General features: G+C 38.2%; 4 protein-coding genes, 1 long non-coding RNA gene and 1 other non-coding gene across 13 annotated transcripts; 3 read left to right on the forward strand and 3 right to left on the reverse strand.

Annotated features, from left to right (window-relative positions):
* Positions 1-71: 71 nt before the first annotated feature.
* On the forward strand, positions 72-3,387 carry LOC107220488 (spindle and kinetochore-associated protein 1). The gene is made up of 6 exons (XM_015659100.2): positions 72-191; positions 1,347-1,461; positions 1,567-1,688; positions 1,780-2,248; positions 2,344-2,509; positions 2,870-3,387. Exons 1-5 carry the CDS (start codon positions 159-161, stop codon positions 2,493-2,495), a joined length of 891 nt encoding a protein of 296 aa, XP_015514586.2. The 5' UTR covers positions 72-158; the 3' UTR covers positions 2,496-2,509; positions 2,870-3,387.
* Positions 3,388-3,585: 198 nt separating this feature from the next.
* LOC107220505 (heat shock protein 70 B2) lies at positions 3,586-5,935 on the forward strand. Its single transcript, XM_015659127.2, has one exon. The coding sequence runs from the start codon at positions 3,725-3,727 to the stop codon at positions 5,648-5,650; it is 1,926 nt and encodes a 641-aa protein (XP_015514613.1). The 5' UTR covers positions 3,586-3,724; the 3' UTR covers positions 5,651-5,935.
* Positions 5,936-6,131: 196 nt separating this feature from the next.
* LOC124293931 lies at positions 6,132-7,967 on the reverse strand. Its single transcript, XR_006903802.1, has 2 exons — positions 7,685-7,967; positions 6,132-6,373 (listed from the first exon to the last, which is right to left on the reverse strand). It is a non-coding gene; the product is annotated as an uncharacterized LOC124293931 (long non-coding RNA).
* A 317-nt stretch (positions 7,968-8,284) lies between these two features.
* Positions 8,285-21,436, forward strand: LOC107220508 (BTB/POZ domain-containing protein 7). Of its 8 annotated transcripts, none has more exons than XM_046736960.1 (12): positions 8,285-8,499; positions 12,140-12,394; positions 15,253-15,617; positions 15,721-16,271; positions 16,398-16,561; positions 16,747-17,131; positions 17,304-17,456; positions 17,566-17,722; positions 17,944-18,122; positions 18,399-18,611; positions 18,695-18,969; positions 19,202-21,436. In XM_046736960.1, the coding sequence occupies exons 2-12, from the start codon at positions 12,159-12,161 to the stop codon at positions 19,221-19,223; spliced, it is 2,700 nt and encodes an 899-aa protein (XP_046592916.1). In that variant the 5' UTR covers positions 8,285-8,499; positions 12,140-12,158; the 3' UTR covers positions 19,224-21,436. The 8 variants fall into 8 exon arrangements, with proteins under 8 accessions (XP_046592916.1, XP_015514617.1, XP_046592914.1 ...); XM_015659131.2 differs by lacking the exon at positions 8,285-8,499 and adding an exon at positions 10,651-10,790; XM_046736958.1 differs by lacking the exon at positions 8,285-8,499 and adding an exon at positions 10,799-11,054.
* On the reverse strand, positions 8,618-10,657 carry LOC107220509. The gene is made up of 2 exons (XR_006903801.1): positions 10,086-10,657; positions 8,618-8,874 (listed from the first exon to the last, which is right to left on the reverse strand). It is a non-coding gene; the product is annotated as an uncharacterized LOC107220509 (transcript).
* Positions 13,075-14,188, reverse strand: LOC124293930 (cys-Gly metallodipeptidase DUG1-like). The gene is made up of 3 exons (XM_046736966.1): positions 13,988-14,188; positions 13,652-13,881; positions 13,075-13,095 (listed from the first exon to the last, which is right to left on the reverse strand). Exons 1-3 carry the CDS (start codon positions 14,093-14,095, stop codon positions 13,083-13,085), a joined length of 351 nt encoding a protein of 116 aa, XP_046592922.1. The 5' UTR covers positions 14,096-14,188; the 3' UTR covers positions 13,075-13,082.
* Positions 21,437-22,130: the final 694 nt, after the last annotated feature.

Consider the following 22,130-nt stretch of genomic DNA (forward strand, 5'->3'; position numbering starts at 1 on the left):
TTTCGAACTTGACGTATATAGGTATATCCGAATATAAATCGAACATTCTAGGAACTTTGAGAATCCTGTCGAATGTTCTGCAATGTTCTAGAGTGCCTATCATCGTCAAGGATAAGTCTTGTCTTGAATGTACTCGAAAGTTCTGCTAATATTCCGAGATGTTCTTGAAGCATCGAGAATGTTCTCCGAAGGTACGTACGGGACAGGTTTTAGGTTTTAGAATCGTGAACAGCCGATTCATATTTTAGTCTTTATAGTTTTCGTGGATTTCTTAGAAATCGATACATCAATTATACAGTATTAGGAATTGATCTATTTGCTTGATGTGTGGGTTGGGCTGCTTGGAGTATGGCTAATTGACTTGGGGTTGAAGTTTCGGTCTCTTATGGTTCGTCGGGGTCGCTTTTTCAGATTTTTCTTACTTTTTATTTAAATGTTTTCCGCTTTTTGCTTGTTTACGCATTTCTATTATTTCGAACTTCATTTAAAAGAAAATTGAATTCAAATTTTCGTTCTTCTCTAAAGAATGTACCAAACAAAGAAATCTAAAAAATGCTGAACCACCTTTGAACAGAGAGAAAACTCTTTTAACAAATAGAGATCAGTGCCCTTGAAAGATTTGCTTGCTTTGGAGGTTGGACAAACGCTTCGTCAGCCCGCCATTTGCTAGAACATTCACAGCCTATCGAGATCATAGCCTCCCACGAGATTGACAGAACATGTATATGGACGGGACACACGAATCGAAATATGTCTTACGGCTGATAAAATATCGTCGACTACATATTTACACGTTTTACTGGGAAGCCCAAGTTCCCCGATTCCCGCTATTATTGTATGTAATGTATAGGGTATAAGCATCCTGCGCGTACGTGCAGGAAGCTTGCGAAGTACGAAGAACATAATCGCGGCAGGCGTCGCATGAATGCTGCAGCAAGCTCTGTTTGACAGTCCCAGCTTTGCTGTTTGCTCGCTTGTTTTGCGTCGCCATACAGCAATCGTGCATTGTTCTACCGCATGGCGCTGCCAATCAAGATCTTGCATGATCTGACGGCGCATGAAATGCTACCTGGGGAAGAGCAATTTCCATTTAAAAACGCTTATACTGCACGATGTTCGTGTACTGCACCTGCACACGCTAGTGCAAATTTTTGTAACAGTTTTGTGATTCTCCACTAGGTGGCTCTTAGTTCGTCTAACTGCACCAATAAAACGTTCCCTTTCTCCCCACGTTTCGTTGTAACTCCTTCCCCTACTATGCCGTGCGCTGTATCGTTTGAAATCGTACCGTTTGAAAAGCCGTTTGTCGTGTAGGTCCAGTGTTTTTTTATCACATCAGTTTACAGGTATTTCGTAAGTACTTTCTTATATTATCTACGATGGCTGAATCTGTGGAAGATGTTTTAATCGAGCATGAAACAAAACTGGAACAACTTACGATAGCAACAACTTTGATACAAAGTGAGTATCAAAGGCACAATAACCAAATCGGTTGTGGAAATTATTTTGTTCATTTCTTTAACGTCAATTTTTTTGTCTTTATTTTCTTTATTGTCTCCTTTTCAGACAAAAAAGTCATCGCCAGCGAATTGTCAGAGGTTCAAGAGTCGACTTTCTCCTTGCTCAGTGCGATCAGTTCCGCCAAATCAGATTTGAAGGAATTAAGGAAGAAAAATGAGGAGTTAGTGGTAAAAACTCGTGACTTAGAAAAATGCTTTGCTCTGATTAAATTACTAGTATTACTTGATGGACTGATTCATTTGACCTTTTATCCAACAGAACTTAGTTGAGAATTTGAAGAAGTTGAATAACCGCATAAGCCACATGGAGAATAACATTCCACCCCAACTACTTTATGATTATGCAAATGTAGTCAAAGAAAGGGAATATATTAAGGTACAACCCAACATGCAGAGCACTCACAGTCTTGAAATAGATTCATTAGAGGACGTCTTTGAAGAGACCAGTCGAAACAGTGTAAAAGATTGTAAAAAGACCCTTTTCAACGAGCCGGAAATATTCCCAAGACTGAAACCGATTTCTACGAAAGAGTTTGAACTTATACCAAAGTACATGATTGGCCGCCAGTCTCTCGACACCATCAACCGCTTCGTATCGACAATCAACGATGTGCTGAAAGCAAAGTATAGCCTGTTGGCTCTGGGTAAGAACGGTGCGAAGAAAAAAGGTGAATTAAACTTGTACATGCATTACAAGATGCAGGAGAGTGTTGATACTGGAGAACGAGGTAATTAATGCTAGTTTTTTTTATGTTTCACTAGTTCATAATTAAACTTTATACTCCAAATCCCGAAGCTCTAATTAATGCTGTCATGCTTATAGTTTACTTCTTCACGGCGGAAGATTACCAAAACCATACCACGATGAAACTGGATAAAACCAAGCTGAATCTTTTAACTGTTTTGCGCCACTGTAAACGATTGTGCAATCCCAAAGGTGCCAAGACTGCCCAATACACCGTCGTAACAACATAGAATAGCTGAAAAAAGTGAGATATACCAAAAACTTTTAACTAGTACCACATGGTTAAAACATGGCATTATTTGAAAATCTCGGTTCTTTATGCGCTGGTGTGCATATCTGCATACGCAATATATGTGATATTAATTTTTAACTATCGCAACTCTTATCAATATCTCAAAAATAAAATTGTCTGGGCTGAATAATACTCGGCATTCATGAAGTTTTTTCTTTTCTAATGTAAAAAAAGGAACCTGGTATGCTTCAACAAAAAATGTTATAATTCAATTTCAGTGTAACTGACCAACTTGACTGAATACTGTAAATCATTGATTGCATAATTTAGGTAAAATTACTCGCGTGGTAAAGACATGTTTCATTTTTTCAGATGTTGACCTTGGAATATTTGAGTACGCCAAGTAAGGACCATGATGTCATGGACAATTTGGATAGATAGATATACGATTTGTTCTAATGATCTAGAAAATACTGATATTGAATAGAGTATTGCTGCCAGAGAAGTACAGACTATGGACAGGCAGAGCCATTGATCTTATATATACGTAAATTCGAATTTCAGGTGATCGATAAAATTAGCACACAAAATAAACATCTACCTTAGCACAAAGGTCTGCAATGTTTTTAGACTCTTTATATCTTGGAATATGAAGGAACAGATGATATTGCATCGTAGAATTGAATTAATTCTGCTAAAAATGTTTCAACCTTGATACTTGAGATTTTCAGCACAGATCCGCTACGTCACAATTTCGCCTGGCTTGGGCAGAGAAAATGATTTACTGCAACGACTTTTATACTCATTGTCAATGAATAAGAATGAAATAGACTGTTACGTGAATTGCCTTAGTGTCGCTCTGATCTTATTAGAATGAACATATCGTCGCGGCCCGATGGAAGTTTCGAGCATCGAACGTTCCACGCGCCGATGACAGCCTGTAGATGTCACGTGGCGCAGTGTAGCGCCGTATCCATGACAACGAACGAGGCGAGCGTATCGGCAGCCTGGCATTTGCTAGAACGTTCGCGGCGACTCGGGAAATACTGGCGGGAGTATAAATAGGCGGCGACACGCAGAGCCCGGCAGTATTCAAACGCAAGCGAAACGAAACGCATCAAAGCGAAACACGCGACAGTTGAAAGCAAGTTATTCGAAGCAATCAAGAACGCGAAGTTGTTTGGTGAAAAGCATAACGGTTTATACGCAGACGTAAAAGAAGCGAAGATGCCAGCAATCGGAATTGATTTGGGAACGACGTACTCGTGCGTCGGAGTGTGGCAGCAGGGTAAAGTCGAGATCATCGCCAACGACCAAGGAAACAGAACAACGCCGAGTTACGTGGCGTTCACGGACACGGAGCGGCTGATCGGAGACGCGGCCAAGAACCAAGTCGCGATGAACCCGAGCAACACGGTGTTCGACGCGAAGCGGTTGATCGGCCGGCGATTCGACGACCCCAAGATCCAGGCAGACATGAAGCACTGGCCGTTCCGCGTCGTCGAGGAAGGGGGCAAACCGAAGATCGCGGTCGAGTTCCGCGGCGAGACGAAACGGTTCAACCCGGAGGAGATCAGCTCGATGGTGCTGACGAAGATGAAGGAGACGGCCGAGGCGTACTTGGGCCAGTCGGTCAAGGACGCGGTGATCACCGTCCCGGCCTACTTCAACGACTCGCAGAGACAGGCGACAAAGGACGCCGGCGCCATAGCCGGCATCAACGTTCTGAGGATCATCAACGAGCCGACGGCCGCGGCCCTCGCCTACGGCCTCGACAAGAACCTCAAGGGCGAGCGAAACGTCCTGATATTCGATCTCGGGGGCGGAACCTTCGACGTCTCGATCCTGTCGATAGACGAGGGTTCGTTGTTCGAGGTGAAAGCGACCGCCGGCGACACCCACCTCGGCGGCGAGGACTTCGACTCGAGGCTGGTCGAGCACTTCGCGGCCGAGTTCGAGCGGAAGTACAAGAAGAACATGAGGATGAACCCGCGCGCGCTCCGCAGATTGCGTACAGCGGCCGAGCGGGCGAAGCGCACGCTCTCGTCGAGCACCGAAGCCAGTATCGAGATCGACGCCCTCTTCGACGGCATCGACTTCTACACGAAGGTGTCCCGGGCGCGTTTCGAGGAGCTCTGCGCCGACCTATTCCGCGGCACCCTCGCCCCGGTCGAGAAGGCGCTGGCCGACGCGAAGATGGACAAGCGGGCGATTCACGACATAGTCCTCGTCGGGGGTTCGACGCGAATCCCGAAGATCCAATCGCTTCTGCAGAACTTCTTCTGCGGCAAACAGCTGAACCTCTCCATAAATCCCGACGAGGCGGTGGCCTACGGAGCCGCCGTTCAGGCGGCCATCCTCAGCGGGGATGGAAACGCCAGCTCCAGCCTCCAGGACGTGCTCCTCGTCGACGTGGCCCCGCTCTCTCTCGGCATCGAGACCGCCGGCGGCGTCATGACCAACATCATCGAGCGCAACGCTCGCATCCCTTGCAAACAGACGCAGACCTTTACCACCTACGCGGACAACCAGCCCGGGGTCTCGATCCAGGTGTTCGAGGGTGAGCGGGCGATGACCAAGGACAACAACTTGCTCGGGCGATTTGAGCTGAGCGGAATCGCCCCGGCACCTCGCGGCGTACCCAAGATCGAGGTGACCTTCGACCTCGACGCCAACGGGATCCTTCACGTGACCGCCAAAGACACGGCGAGCGGTCGCAGCAGCGACGTGAGAATCACAAACGACAAGGGTCGGCTGTCCCGCGAGGAAATCGACCGGATGCTCGCGGAGGCTGAGCGGTACAAGGAGCAGGACCACGAGCAACGCGAAAGGGTCGCCGCTCGAAACCAACTCGAGAGCTACCTGTTCAAGGTCAAGCAGGCCTTGCAGGAGCACGGGGCGAAGCTCCCCCAGGAGGACAGGGATAAGGTAAGCGGACTCTGCGAGGAGACGCTCCGCTGGCTCGACAACAACACCCTCGCCGAGAAGGACGAGTACCAGCACAAGCTCGAGGCGCTTCAGAAACAATGCTCCGCGGTGATGGCCAAGCTTCACCAGAACAGCGCTGGACCTGCCGGCCCTCAAGACTGCGGTGCGCAGTTCAGGCAAGCCGGAGGACGGAACTCGGGGCCGACCGTCGAGGAGGTCGACTAAACACCTAAATTTTTATCGAGTCCCTTACGACTGTCGAATCTAAGTCATCTTTCATTTACTAATTTTTTCATTGTAACTGTACTGAATGTTCCTATGAGACTGATGTTTATGTTTTATACATTGTAATTATTTGTAAATAATATGACAACCATGATTTATACCTATGTCCATTTTAACAATAAGAATTTAAATTATATTAACTGATGTGACTGGCTCACAATCAGAATGAATGTCTACACGGATGTCAACTGAACCAAATAAAATGTAATTGATTTTTTATAGAAATCTGCCTTGTTCACTATATGATATACCACCCAGTCTAATCTCTTTTCTATAGTTCATTATAATTGAAAGAGCGCAAACAGTTGTGTAATCCCACACGGTCCAATGCATTCTTAATTTGTTGTCCGTGCAGATTCCAGTTGCCCAATGATTCGGAAAAATGATTCACAGATCTCAAAATCAAGAAGATCAATCGGAATGGCCTTCAACAATTTTATTGCATGTCAATTGAATTACAATGTTGACGAATATAGAGCTATGTAAGTAAGTTATGTTTAATTCAGTACACTACAAATCCAGAAAAAGTCTCATCTACTGTCATGTAAGGTCATTCTACTCATCATCGGCGTCTTGTGGATTATACTTTGGGATGTTCAAGGTTACCCACGTCGGAATGATAGTGCAGCCGATGAAGATTATAATCCCATGAGTCACTTTTTCCTGCAACAAGGTCCAATTTTGTAATTATTTTATGGTAACCCAATGAGGGTAGCAGTGAGGTAGTCAACGAAGCACACGACGTAGGTACATTATGCATACATAATTATGTTACATCCTACAGTTTACTTTGGTTCTGTAACCGACTACTAGTCTGGTCAATTTAGACATTTCGAAACACAATAATTTCGACAGAGCTGAATTTTGGTAGAAACCTTGGGTTTACCATTATAAAGAAAAAGAAAAAAGTCGCCATAGATACCATGTGTGCTAAAAAAGTTATTCAAGGTCAAAGGTCAAAATTTTCGGTTTTTTCGATTTTTCTCGTTAACGGTTAATTTTATCAAAAAAATAGCTCAGACCATAATTGTAAATCATAAAATTATCCACAAAAATGGTTACTATTTTACATTTTTTGATAAAATTAACCGTCAACGATAAAAATCGAAAAAACCGAAAATTTTGACCTTTGACCTTGAATTACCTTTTTGGCACACATGGTATCGATGGGGACTTTTTTCTTTTTCTTCACAATGGTAAGCACAAAGTCTCTACCGAAATTCAGCTCTGTCGGAATTATTGTGTTTCGATCACTATTTTTATGTCTAAATTGACCGGACTATACCGTCCTAGCGGTTTATCATCTGCATTCATTGCACATTACTATGAACGAATATATTGAAAAAAATTAGGAAGATTTCAGAAGGTTCAGCGTCTAAATTTTTTTCTGAGTATTAACAAAACGGGGAATAATGTGGAATGCCGATTTTTCAATATTGCTAAATATATACTGAGATGTCTCATGCCTACCATTTGGATTAAAAATAGTTTGGCGTTTGAAACTGCAAAACTAGAGTGAACCCAATCATTTTCTACAGGTACATTGTGTATATTCCTAGACATTGAATTTTCTCTTGGTAGATTTCGTAGTTCTTGATCGTACAAAATATGAATATCCCAAAAAAAAAAAGAAAAATCGTTAATGTTTTCACGTGAGCTCGGTATTCGAAATGTCGAAACAACATTGCTGTGCAGTCTTCTATTAACGCAACGTAGGCAGTTTATACCTGATAAGACTGATAAATTCGATAAAACTTGGACGCAATGATTAAACCTAAGCCGATTTCCATGTCGTTAATGAAGTGTTGAAGTGAACCGGTACCCAAATACGTCCTCTATACGCAATATTCAAGAAAAGTTTCTCGTCACGGAATATTTTATTTTCGGAGAAAAATAAAGCGCAACTATTCAATCGAACGAGTTCTAATGTATTCCGTTTTCCCTGATTATATAAATAAAAGGTTGCAAACTTACCGGAAACGATATCCTCACTCGCGGTGGTCCAGAAACTTGCCCTTGGTAGTGGGAGTTATTCCGTGCAGACGTCTTTGCAAGGGCGTCGACGGCGGATCTTAGGATCGGACGACTCGCAACGATAGCTAACATCTTTCCGAGTGAAAATTCTTCGACGGTGTGAGCCGATGCCCTATTAATCTTTATGTTAACACCTTGAAGAGGGGTCGGCTTCAAATCAACCAATGCCTGAGACGGTTGATGAACAGACAAGCGTCTCGGCCTACCTGCACGTAAATCTACGTGGTCGCTATCACTGTTTTATATCGTAAAAGTGGGTAGATAAAGGCGTTAGTTTGATAACTGATTAGAAGAAAATACTTTTCAGTAATCGATTCGTGGTCGCCACATTGCGACGTGTTTAAAAGGAACGAAATTAGATATGTGAATTTTTCACCATTTAGATTGCATTCATTATCACAACGCAACAAATGCACTCACTCCTGTGTTTTTGCAACTTTGAATTTTCGTTTTTACGACGTTGAAAATCGTGGAAGCAGGGCTAAAATAGTTTTTTATTTTTGGTTTACAAAACTAGAATTTCTCATGATTAGCGTTCAATTCATATCATAGTCATATGTTTGGATTCTAAATCACTCATGAGCAATCACAACCAGAATTGGTTTATATAGTGACTAATGCACGACTTAATTGCGGAAAACCCTTCAGTGTTGTCTGTGTTTAAAAGAAAATGATTTGCCTAAAATATGAAAATATTTTTCGTACAAATAATGTTCCCTGGAAAAGACTTTGGAGATGATCCCTATATCTTGATGGTGAGTATAGCTTCTTCAGTAGCATAATATGGAGTGAAGACTGCTTCTCGTTTATTATTCATGCTATTATCATTACACCTATTTTAATATAATGGTATAAGTCATTGAATAAGGAATGTTAATACAACATTTGTTTTATTTGCTTTCTTTTATGTTTTACGACACAGAGATTTTGCAGAATAGGTATATGTTGTACGTGACATCAATAATTTATTGAGTAAACTGACTGATCAGTGGCTAAGACCAGAATGGACTGTACACATAGAATTATTCTTCTGGTTCTGCGGCTCCTTTGTATTCCGAAATATGGCTCACAACCCATATCGGGATTGCTGATGCACCGGCTGCGATGATAATACCATGTGCGACCTTTTCCTGAAACATGTTAATAATTCCATAGTACAGAAAACTAAAAATCAGCACTAAAGAAAATACATTATTATAATTATAATAATGATAAGTACGGTAACACGTTCTAATTACATGGTTTGTAGACAGTACACTCATCAATGCACCAATAAAAATGCACTTACAAATTTTTCACAGTCCTACCACATACAAATTGAAAAATTCAACACTCATTCAAAATAGCTAATAGGATTCTTAAAATTAATGAAATATACAATTTTCTGTACATACGACTCAATTTATTTAAAAATTCTTAGAATTTGTAGCACATCACTTTAGAATTAGCCTTGTTAATCTGACAAATTTAATTTTCTTATACTTTCCAGTAGATTTGTAATCATTCAAGGCTGCTGTTTGTACACCCGTGTGTTGAATACGTGGGTGATTTCATTTGTGTAAGCCAGAAAAACATGCACAGAATACTTGATTGTATGAAGTATGTAAAGTCATGTGTTAGAAAAAGAGCCCGAGCTTGGCATGGTATTTGCTAATAGGGTTTTAAAAAACTTGTTAATTTGAACTCTTAAAAATTAAAAACATTTCGAATTTGAAATTCTCAGTGAGAACTGTCAAACATCCAACAAGAATGAATTGAAAACTTTTGTCACTGGCTAATTTGCATCAATTTGTAAGTACAAATTCATCAGGTGATTTACTTGCTACAGTAGTAGGAAGTGTTTGAAAATGATTCGTTTCGAAATTGATAAAAATTACTTATTTCAGATACGTGCAAAAAATCTACGTGAGGTTCTTTTTAATTGGTGGACTCGAGCGTTAAACATGACGCAATGTAGAGAGAAAGCTTGGTCAACAAAATTATTGCTACTTCAAATGAAAATTACAAGTTTTTCCATCGACAGGACACTTTTTCATAGTAACATCATAAAAGTAACGTAGTTATTCTTCGAAATTCAACTTAATTTAGGTTAGGTTCGCAATGCGCGTACTCGTAATCATTGCAGTCTTTCTGTAAAAATCACGTGACATTGGGGTAAAAAAATGTGACGTCGTCGCGTAACAATATAAGAGTGGAAAATGTTCTTCTTCTGGCATTTGTAACTTGGATTCCTTGGAAAAAAGACAAAAACTTGCCCGCCGTCTGAAATGTTTCATTACATAATACGAAAGTGAGATGAAAAATTAGAGACGGTGAGATTAATGACGAAGAAAATACTTACTGGAAAAGAAATTCTGACTCGAGGGGGTCCACTTACGAGACCTCTTTGCTGTCCGGCTATACGACAGACTCGAGGTGCCACTTGGACGATATTTCGCAGAGGGAACATTTTAGTTTTGAGGATATTTGCGACGAGCACTGCCTGCACACTCGCCGTATCACCGCTGAGCAAAACTTCTGCAAATATTCGCTAACGGGGTATCCGGAAGTCAAATTTCACGATGGGAGATGGATAGTCAGTTGAGGAATTGAAACAAATTTGTAATCAGCAGATCATTGATAGTAAATAGAAAATGGTTTCACATTATTCTATGGAACATAAGAAAACGTGTTTTAAGCAGGGAGAAAGAATCGCCAACATTTTGCAAAGTTCAAAAAATTATACTGATTTGATTAACGACTTGTCAGCTATACGCAGAATCTTTGAGATCGCGTAGATTTATCGAAAATTAAACAATCATTGAGCGTATAAATTAATCTTATAACAACCAAAGAATTTTGGACGGATTTAAGAGGATTTTTCATTGAATTTTCAAAACAATATTGTGGCTAAGAGATTGACGTTGTCGGGCATCCGGGGTGCATCTCAAATGTAAACATGGCTGCCGCTGTGTTGTCTGATGGGTGTTTGTGTGTTGATTGACGAGTGATGTTATGCTGAGCGCATAATTAGTAATAAAAAAAAATATGTGCACAATAGACCCAGGTAATAAGATCCACAGTAAGATCATTTTCCTCGCGGCAGATTTAACCTCGTGGATGGAAAATCATAGCGTTGGACACAGTGATACGTGCGTTGTTGCGAAATGCAAATTATGTACAACTTTTCGGAGCATCCCAATCTAGGCCGACTTCAATCGAGCGATAAAATAAAGTGTTTCAAAGTGACAACTTGAAATATGATAATGATCATTCCGTAATACCAAGTGATTGCAGATTCGTACAAGGTGCTAAACAGCTGGGTTGCTAGGTGGTTCAGCTGACTAGTGATTGACCTATAAACCCCTCTCAGAGAAAAAAAAAGGGTCAATGAAAAATAGTCCCGATTCCACAATGCTAACTATATTCATTATTCACTGTAATTAAAACACTTGTTAACGTGTTTATCCTAGACTTTAGCTGACTTTATTGTAGTTCTTTTTTTTTTTTGTGCACCAATATTTGTTTATATCATCATCTATCATTTCTCTCTCAGCTATTCATCATGAAAATACGTAATTTGTTCATTGAATGTTGTAAAAGTTTTAAAGTCTTCTGCAAACTATTTTTCATGATATTGTGAACTTATCGCAACTACAGATATGATTCGGTGACTTAATCAGCTGTCCCTTGAATATATTTTTCTCTAGAAGCTTTTGGTTCATGAATTAAGCAATTGATTTCGGAAATTATTCAAAGTATTAGGAAAGTTATGTAACAACTGTTAAAATTTGCAGACTCAGCTTACTTTTTTAAAGTTTACTTAAATTGAATAGTGACGCAATTGTAACTATCGGTACAACAAACTGTTTCATAAATAGAAACCTAAAATCATTAACTTTTCATCAGTTGTCATTATAAATCAATCATTGTGGATCGGTTTAGTTACATTGTTATACCATCTTGTAAATTCTTAGTATTCTGAGTACATTTATTATATTTCAATCCATTCTGTTAATATATGTAAATTGATGTAAAGGTAAACCTTGTACTGGATCTTGTCATTTATTTTCATAAATTATAGCAACTTAGGATTTTTCACGTGTTCATGGAATATCCCGATACATTTAGAGACACTGACTTTTCTCCATGTATTTTTTGTAAGAAACGAAAAGTGTATTTGATTAGCTGCAGGTATCTAAACTGATTAAATTGATAATCAAGTGCTTTGATTTGTAGAAACATTTTTCTCACTAGAATAATGATATATTTTTTTTGCATAAAAAAAAACTTTAAGATATGAATTACTAAATGATTTGGTTCAAGCAAAATATCCCCCTTTTCTTCTATTTAAATGGAATGATAACACAATTATTTCAATCTTGTTTATGTTGTGACATTATTTAATTTTTACAGGCTGGTGTCTGGGCGAGCGATGAACATACTCCGGATCCTGATCCCGTGTGCGTTGCAGCGAGGTGGAGAGAGCGAAGGGCAAGGCGGGGGTGGAGGTTGTTGGTTGACGGGAGGTAGGAGAGGGGATGATTCTTGCATGACCCAGAGGATGGGAGCTTCAGCTTCTTCCAGTCCCGCCGCTATCGGTGGAGACCCAATTCAGGCAGCTAGGCTTTCATCCACTGGTAATCCTGATCAATTGGGCATCATTGTTCGGTACGTTGCTTTACAAATTATGTGTACCTAGAAAATTTGAATACAACTTTATTTAACCATGGCATTTTGAGATTTATTCTTATAACTCACTTAACGATTCGTCTCACCAAATAATCATTATTGTATGAGAGATACACCTGAAACTTTGTTACAACTACTTATCTACGATTTTGGTCACACTGCCTGTAAAAATTATTGATAACAAAAATATTTACTTGCATTTTATTCTGTATCATTATTCTCATACCTAACGTTAATGTTTACCCTTTTTTTCGTCACTTATTCCGTGTTTCGATTACTTTGTTTCGAATACGTAACACATATACGATATTATCATTTTTATTCCATTGATGTAGTTTTCCTTGGAAATAGACTCTAAATTTGAATGCGGCATGTCATTATGTCCACTAAAAATATATTTATATGAATGTTTACTGGGATACTTGAGGAGAGGATGAACAGTGGTAAAAAAATTTTCTCAAACTGATATTGCAAGAGATTTAATCTTTGACTTTAAAGAACACCCTTGTGGTGCTAAGGGTAAATATGGAATATTAAGATGTTTTGAGTTTTTAAAAAACCGCTAATATATACCTAATTGGAAGGACCAAGATGCTGCTTCCTGTACATATAAGTTGTAGTATAGCAACTGCAGGAACTGTACGACCTTGGCAAAAGTATACAGGCTTCATTTGATACAGCTAAAAGTGTAAATGTTACATAATTTAATTCGACACTGGTATCTAATTGTGAAGATAAAATATGAGGTTTAGTTGCATATCTGGAAGCTGACAGATTCTTTTCTTTGAAATTTCAATTTTTACTGCTTGTACTGTCATAGTTTATATTCAGAGATGCATCATTTTTAGGATAAATAGGGAATAATAGGGAGTAAAATGTTGTTTTTGTAAATTGAAATTGATTTTATTCTAATATCTGACCGATTCAATTGCTGCTGCTGCTGCTTGGTAATGCGAATTGAATGGATCATCCTGCCAAGGATCAATGCCAAGGTCCATTTTAAAACTGTATTGATTTACACTTTTGTATCGATTCCATATTTTTTTGACATAATTATCGAGGTGGCGATAAGTTTCAGCAGATGTTTGATTTGGTACAGTGCGAATTGAAAATTTAGCAACAACTCTATAAAAATATTGTAATTATTAAAAGTATGAGTTTGAAAAAATTTGTCATATGTGGTTTGGGTCTAATTAAAATGTCTAGAAATTCTTTTATTGTATTTTCTGAACATACCTATTTGATACAGAGCGTAATGCCTGTTTGTCGTTAGGGTCTAGTTCGTGGTCAAAACTGTGTACTGTAATACTGGGTAATCGAGTCTTGTGCATTATTAAACGTATGTCATCCTCTTTATGCAGTAACCGATTTGCTCCAGTACGCATTTTTATTTTTTTCAAATCCAACGCAATTTCTTTACAAAGCTTTTGCTCCTTTATTGCAATTGGTGCAACATCTTTCATCACCTGTAAAAGTGTAAATTATGGAAATTAATTGTAATCCGACTACCATATTAGCCAATTGTAAGTGAATGCTTCATGCACTTCACTGTATTTTAATATATTCCTGTACCTCAGTTACAGCGATTTTACCATGTTTGTCAATTAGCGATCCGATAATATTCATTGCATCTACAATTGGCTGATTGAACATGCCGCCAAAAGTTCCACTATCAATCATTTTACTGCCGCAGTTAACATGGAATGAAAAATGGCAGACACCTCGATAACCATATATTAAACAAGGCCGATCTTGAACCTTTTTGTCAATTGTGCAGCAAACGTATTCAACATTATTAAAAAAGTTTTCTTTTCTCCAGAGAATCTCTTGTAACCCCGGACTTTGTAACTCTGACATTCCGTCAATAACGAATTTTATATTGACTGGAAGCTCCGTGTTTGTTGTTCGATATACTTTCAGTGCATTGAACCAACAAATTAGAGGACCTTTATTATCAGATGCACCCCGACCATACAATCTTCCATTTTTTTCCGTCAACTCAAACGGATCTGTTTCCCAACTATCTTCATTTGCCGGTATTGTATCTGGAACAGAATTCTCAAATAACTGGATTCTATCGCTTCAAACAATCAATTATCAATTCAAATACTACTATTACCAAGATATAATCGTTTCGGTTTTCTGTAAATTATTAAGCTCACCAATATGACCATACACACAGATTGTTTTTAGTTGATCATTAACAAATAAGCTCGCCAGAAGAACAGGGGGTAATATATCGCCATCAGCGCCAGATGCTTTGTTTTCAACCATTTCAACAATCATTCCGACACTTTCCAGTTCCTCCTTACACCAATTCATCTAAAATATTGAATCCATTTAGGAAACTCAAAAGAAAAATTCATAAGATTAGTAAGGCAGATTTCATATCGACATAATTATTACCATTTTGAGTAAACCAGGAAAACATTCTTTCTCATGTGACACAGACGGAATGGCAACTGCTGCTTTTAATGCATCAATAAATTTCTTCTCGTTATTATCTACGGTTTCAAATAATTTTGGTAGTTTAAGTTTGGGTAATTCATTCGTTTCATCTTTATCGATGTTCTTATTATTCAGCATTGCAGGAAATGTATTATATAATTAAATCTGAACTGTTATGGTACTTTAGCCTCCAAATAACATTTTAGTGTTACCATAGTAACAGAAACTGCAGGAAAGGCTGTATTCCAAAAACAAACAGAATATAGTTGGCATGGTATCCACATGGAGCAATTACCTAAACTTGTAATTTTGCCATTTTTCCTCTCGATAATAAAAATCCTGAATCAGTGATAGGTAAATATTAGTTCAATATTGTTTTACCGTTGCAGCGAGAGAAAGAAGAAAGTAACAGGATTTGCAACATTGCGAAAGAAATTTATCAGAAGACGACGTTCGTCGAAGGCCTGCGACCATGGAAGAGTTATTAGAGAATTGGTCTCGAGTTGGAGCCCTCTAGAAGCTGGTGCACTTTTGGAAGAATACGAGGCATTAGCTGCTCTGAAAGATCTACACGTACAAGCTGAGCTCGCAAGACCTCCAGCTGCAACTTTTAAACAAGATCTATCTACGTTGTATGATTATAAGCATTGTACCGATGCTGACCTTGTCTACAGAGGAGCATGTTTTCCAGTACACAGAGCACTCCTATCGGCTCGGTGCCCGTATTTTAGAGAACTACTGACGGGCTGTCCAGGTAAATTTCACCCTCACGATCAGTATAAGGGGACAAATATCTTGTTGATACGATTTATAAATTCGTGTGTTGAAAACACTACGCAAGTTTTTTTTCTCTTCAGGATACGGTGCTCGAATATGCCTAGAATTAAGAACACCTGGAATAGATGTTCAGATGTTTTCTGCACTCCTACGTTATTTATATACAGGAGACATCTGTCCGCATGACGCGTCCCTCGATATAGCTCTTCTCCGGCGATTAGGAGAAGAGTTTGGTACGCCAAACCCCCTTGAACATGATCTCAGATACTTATTAGACACCGGTGATTACGCAGACGCTGCATTGGTCTTCACCTCTGATGGTGACTACCAGAGGCCAGATAGTGGGAGTTCGGAATACGGATTCCGACCAAAGTTGGAGCTACCTTGTCATAAAGCCATACTATCTGCTAGATCACCATTTTTCAGAAATTTGATACAAAGACGAACCAGATCAGGGGAAGATCACACAGAAAGAGCACTTCATATACCCACTAGAATAGTCCTAGATGAATGTGTGATACCTAAGAGATATGCAAGAGTATTGCTTCATGCTGTCTACTTGGACACAGTTGATCTATCATTGATACTAAGAGGCAGTGGGTGTGGAAACAGTGCAGGGAGTCTAGGAGAGGTGAGGCGTATACTACTTCTTGACAATTCAATTTGAGATAACTATTGATAGTGCAAGCATTTGTCTTCGTTTGAAACCCATAAAAATTAATCATTTCATTATTACAACATCATTAATCTCTTGTAGGTGCAGGCGCTAACACATACAGGAAGAGTGAGACCAAGTCCTTTAGAAGAAGCTATGGAACTCTATCAAATAGGCAGATTTCTCGAACTCGACATACTCTCTCAAGGCTGTGAAGATCTCATACTGGAATGGCTCACCTTAGATTCTCTTCCTACCGTGCTTAAGTAAGCATGCTTTATTAATGCACACTCGAAATTTATATTGTTTATCATGTTATGTTGATATGTACGAGTTCAAAAATATCTATTATGTCTAGAGCAATATATGAAAAAGTTTGTTAAACTGAAACACCATTTCATCATCAATAAATTCTAGTCACGAACCTCAAGTTATAATATATTAATTTCAGATGGGGTAGCCAACCGCATGGGTCGGCGTGGGTTCATAGACAAGCATTACATTTTCTGAGAGAAGAATTTCAACCTATTGCATCATCTCCGGTCCTTCACCAATTGGATCGTGCACATCTGATGAGCATCCTCCAGAGCCATTTTCTACAAGCAAGTGAGCTTGAGGTATTGCAGGCCGTTCTCAGATGGGGTGAACAGGAATTGGTTCGCAGAATGGAAGATCGAGAACCCAATCTTCTTAGTCATACTGCGCATTCGGTCACTAGAAAAGGTGTCAAAAAACGAGATCTCAGTGACGTTGAATTACGTGAAATACTCAGCGAACTGTTACCCCTTGTTCGAATGGATCATGTTCTACCACCAAGTAGTGAAATTTTGGCTCAAGTAAGCAACCCAATGAAATTAATAATTTACCATTTTCATATTTGTAATCCTGTGTTCATATACGAATTTGATGTTATGGCGAGTTACATATATTATTCCAATAGTCTCATCCAATCGAAGTCTATGGTTTTACCATATATTGTCACAAATTCAATTCCTTTCTGACGTACAGGCTATTCGAAGAGGTCTGGTATCCACTCCACCAAGTCATATGATAGGAGATGAACGAGAAAACTTAAGAGTAAATGCTTGGATTAGAGGAGGCAAAAATAATGGTCTTTTCGTGAGGCCTCGATTATTCATGCCATATTACGAGGAGATAAAGGTACATTATTTATGAAAACGTTACGTTTATCATGAAAATGGGATGGGTCAACGAATAAGTTTCAAAAATTATTATAATACCTAATATGCTGTGGTATATTTTATATCAGGCTTTAGTCGAAGAACAGTTAGTTCAGGAGGCAGAATTGGTAAGGTTACGAAGAGCGCGCTATATTCCTGACATTCCGGACACTCTTTATATGGTTGAGGAGAAGCCAAGATCAATGGGTGCTGTTGGTCTTGATATTTTAGCTGCAGCTCTGCCAGGTAAACTGCTTATGATTACTTTTGTTTTTTTTTTTTTTTTTCCAATGAAATTACGAGGTTTATCTGATTTTCTTCGCTGAAGAAGTGAAATTGATATCCTTAGTGATCAGAAATTGCTTCACTCCCTAATATGATATAACATGATTAAGTACACTTTTTTAATGCTCGATTCTTAACAAATAATTGGAATCAATCAACTGAGAAACATTACCTTCTTTTAGTTCCAGACTCAGCAACTATGTCGGCGATGCTGAAACGAGAACAAAAATTGAGACAATCGCCCGGTTGTCAGCGTGCAGTCAGTCTGCCTCTGTCATCCCGACATGAAGTGAACCGGCAGGTACGGTTGCGTGTTGTAAGAGAGTTCAATCTACCTGATCCAGTTGCAGATCTTCTTGAGGTAATTTAAAATATAACTCAATGAATTTTAGTTTTAAATTTGCAACCTGTGGCATGATTGTACCCTTTTGAAAATTCAAGGGATTCATTTTTAGATTCGACCTTGTTCCTTAGAGACGAATTAGTATTAAATAATAATAAAAAAAGCATTAAAATAGCAATACATATATTGGTCACGTACAAAATATTAATAACTTTCCGTGAAATCAGTTGATATTGGTTAGAAATTTGATTTTTGAACGGATATTACATGAGTAATAATTTCTTTTGACTTTAGAATGCAGCCTGCTATCGCATAGGTGATCCAGATGAAAATATAACAGGAGTAGAAGAGATCAACAGTGGAAATGTAGGAAGTAACGTGGGGAATGTTGCTCCAGTATGCTATGGTAGAAACATGACGTTTCCTCGTCAAGCATCGACTTATTCTCACAGACATGAACTTCCAGCAATTGTTACCGAAGGAGAGAACTATAGACTTCCTGGAGAGGTAATTGTTGCTGTTATTTTCAAATTATCATAAACGCTTGCTCTAGAGTTCCACCTAATTTTATGTTTATACAATTGTTGTAGCAGCCTGAGAACAATTCGTGCAGCGACGGACATTTGTCAGACATAATGCCAGATGTAGCTATGGCAACTGCATCATTCGGTGCCCTCCAATTGGCTGAGCAGCAGGAGTTGGAGTTGGATCTTGGAGATGGGGCCTCGCATCTCCTCCAGCATGCTACCGTTTCTGCAGGAACAGTCGGTCCCCATCATCCGTTGCTTCCACATCAACGCCAAAGACGTTTTCCAGGCCCGCCTCCGCCGTATGCTCATCACCGTCCAGGAACTGGCCCATCTAGGTTCATATGAAATTGTGCTAAGTAAGAAACGTTAAAACACGCGTGCATCCATATATCGTTGTAGGATACACAATGTGTAGCGTGTTAGTGTTAGTGCAGAATGTTTGTGAGTTTTACAAGCAAAAGCGTGCGTTCAGCATAAATAGTAAAAGAATGTACTATATTGTATCGTTATATTCCACTGTAACAAATTGTGCAGCTACCCTCTTATTTGACGTGATATTAATTCCAGGAAGACTGTGCAACGGAGGTAGATTACCTGATGACCTACAGGGGGCGTCAGTCGTATCGGACCAATGTAACTACTAACCACTTAACTTTAGTGGACTCTAGTATATATAACACTGGTGATGCTAGCACATTTAAGATGCTTAGCATTGATGCGATGTGAGCCAACTGTCTCTATTTCTATTCCCCGTAATTACTTTCTTTGCTAAATTTCAATAATATTTATCTCAGAGCGCCCGGTGTGCTTGGTGTAAGTAATCCTTTATAATGTTGAGATAAGATTGTTGTTGTTATTATTATTTTTCAAAAAATTTATCTTCCTTATCCTAATTTTTTTACAACGATCTTTGTGAGTTCATGGAAGTAAGAGGGCATCAGAATTTTTTAGTGTGAAGTTACGTACTTGTAGTCTAACAAAATAGTCACTCAACGATTGAAGAATCGAGTTATGTTTTGGTTTTGTATTGACAGATGTTTCGAATTTATTCAGCGTTACTTGTGGACATTGTAATTCATTGGTGAAGTGGGACCGTAAAGAGAGCATAAAATTAATGTGAGTTCACATTTTCACAAGTCCGAAAAAATTATTAAAATTTGTATGACAATAAAATTTAGCAGTGCAAATTCATTTAGTTTTTCGGCAACTAACAACTGATTATTTTAGTCGAATTAAAAATGCCAAAAATCTTACAACATACCATGTTGTGATTGAACATATAAAAAAGAACAAAATGATACAGAACTGACGCGAGTCTCAAATAAGCATGCTGTCGTTCACACAAATGTACAATTAGTCTTTAGGATTATAACTTAAGGATTGGATTGGTAACACTTTTGAGTGGAAACCTAAAACAGTTGCCTTAATAACAGTAAGCTTATGACTCTTGATCAAACTGAAATATGTAGACTACTAGTATGTAAGGTCACAGTAGACACGAAAAGCATATAGATAAATTAGACTGCAGCTCGTGAAATATATCAAAATATGTCTAAAAAATATTCTCCCAACCCATGACTTACACTGCCTAATGAAGCAACTTAATTTTCCTATTACACGTGATGTATTCTATAATCTCTTATCCAAGTTGTTGTAAAATTGTTACTGAACCGAGGTATTTTGTGTTAATCACAACTTATTTGTCGAACAGATCCCATATTTAATCTTATGTTTTCAGTTGATTAGTTGGATATCTTTTTTCCGTTCAAAATTGGTTCTTCATTATGTAGCTTGTAAGGCAAAAAATTGTTATTTCGAATGTAATAGGTTGACGTTTCGTAGTTATTAAAGTTTTTCAAATATCATTATTACTGGTGCTGTATGTCAAGTAAATTTGAGGCAATTTTTTGTATCATGTAGCTAGTTACTATAAATCTAGTTAACTTCTCATTCGTTCCTATACCTATGGATTTAATGATTGTCTAAGAAAAAGTTTTACCTTCTCACATTTTACACTTCCATCTATCACGTGTACATTTATTCAAAAAAATGTTTTATTTAATATAGATTTATTAGTGATGTTGCCATGTCTTGTAAAGGCCTTTACATTATGCAACCCATTTTATAGTCAACTTTACATTCTTGCCAAATAAGATCATGGTTCTTGCATCATAGCTCGAACATATAATTGCTACGCTGTAACACTGCCTGCGTCCGTTTATACCAGTTTCTTTCTTAAGGGGCACATTTTTGGAGATACAGTGGCATACACATCACATAAATAATAAGATTAGTCATAAAGTTCCAATGGCTAAATTCGACATGTATCTGTAGTATGTTCTACAATGTAGCAAATAGGGGTAGTTTTAGTTTATAAGAGAGGAAATTACCTGTGGAAACTTGAAGGTAATGCTTCCAATTCGCGAATTTAAAATGTTAACGCTAAATTTTTATAATGAAATTTAGAAGTTCTCGTTATAATATTGTCTAATTTTTTTCTGTATAACAAGCCGTACATTTCTACTATTTTACCTTCTCAAAGCTTTTAAAATGACAAAAAAGCGTGTACAGATTTGAATAGGACTGTTGTCATATTTAATTTTTTTTTCCGGAAACATCACCTTTCAAGGTATCTTATACACTTCAAATTTTAATGTAAATACCGAAAAGCAATGTTCAGGTACGTAACTGAATTGTACATAACTTAGTGTAATTATTATAAACCCAAGTGTAAGGTCGAAGCTAGAATAGTTGAGGAGATCGTACTTAAAAATTGAATAATAAACTCTTTGTTTAGATTTATATCTTTGAGCCTCCGTTCTCCTAAATAGTGATTTAAATAGTACAGTTACACTCTTGTACTGTATAAAATGAATTATTTCTGTGATTATTGACCTATTTTTATCAAGAATTTTTTTTTTATTTGTTGAAGTATTTATTAGGGCAGAAAAATTGTCAGATATAACAGAAGGAAGTGATATTGCTCCATTCTCTTCACTCGTCATTATCAACATATTTCATTTTTCGGCTTTCAATTTCACAACGAAACAATTACAATGCATCATGTTTCGAGCAAAAAACATAATAGATGTGTTCTCATTGATAAAATTTGATTGGTGAACCAAAATTGGAGCTGGAAACATTTATAGGTAGCAGGTCTTTCACTTGGCACACCTTTTGAACTTGTGTATCGTTAGCTCTCATTATTACTTACATATTATTGAATATAGTTATATTTACGCACAATTCAGATACATTATAATTTATTATTTATAATTAAAAACTCGTAAACTTGTATAGAGTTTTGCAAACCTAGGTACTGAAATTAAGTTTTTAGAAATTGAATTTTAGTAATCAGGTAGTTCTGTTGGACTGTGGGGTTGGAGCAACTATCACTTGGTACAAAATTTGTATACAAAATTAGTTTTATGCATTAATTTTAGTATCGTATGTTTCACTTTATGCATCAGTTAGTACAAACAATAACATGTATGAA

The sequence above is a fragment of the Neodiprion lecontei genome, chromosome 4 (genome assembly GCF_021901455.1).
Source record: "Neodiprion lecontei isolate iyNeoLeco1 chromosome 4, iyNeoLeco1.1, whole genome shotgun sequence".
In the NCBI taxonomy this organism is placed as follows: Eukaryota; Metazoa; Arthropoda; class Insecta; order Hymenoptera; family Diprionidae; genus Neodiprion; species Neodiprion lecontei.

Excerpts from the sequence above, each read along its gene's own strand:
- LOC107220488 (XM_015659100.2), top strand. The coding sequence starts at position 159 with ATGTTCTTGAAGCATCGAGAATGTTCTCCGAAG. Across the intron at positions 1,462-1,566 it reads AGCAACAACTTTGATACAAA|ACAAAAAAGTCATCGCCAGC; the intron begins GTGAGTATCAAA and ends TCTCCTTTTCAG. Across the intron at positions 1,689-1,779 it reads AGAAAAATGAGGAGTTAGTG|AACTTAGTTGAGAATTTGAA; the intron begins GTAAAAACTCGT and ends TTTATCCAACAG.
- LOC107220505 (XM_015659127.2), top strand. The coding sequence starts at position 3,725 with ATGCCAGCAATCGGAATTGATTTGGGAACGACGTACTCGTGCGTCGGA.
- LOC107220508 (XM_046736954.1), top strand. The coding sequence starts at position 11,832 with ATGGAATATCCCGATACATTTAGAGACACTGACTTTTCTCCATGTATT. Across the intron at positions 18,123-18,398 it reads CAGTTGCAGATCTTCTTGAG|AATGCAGCCTGCTATCGCAT; the intron begins GTAATTTAAAAT and ends TTTTGACTTTAG. Across the intron at positions 18,970-19,201 it reads CCAGGAACTGGCCCATCTAG|GAAGACTGTGCAACGGAGGT; the intron begins GTTCATATGAAA and ends TATTAATTCCAG.
- LOC124293930 (XM_046736966.1), bottom strand. The coding sequence starts at position 14,095 with ATGATTGATAGTGGAACTTTTGGCGGCATGTTCAATCAGCCAATTGTA. Across the intron at positions 13,882-13,987 it reads GTAAAATCGCTGTAACTGAG|GTGATGAAAGATGTTGCACC; the intron begins GTACAGGAATAT and ends ACACTTTTACAG.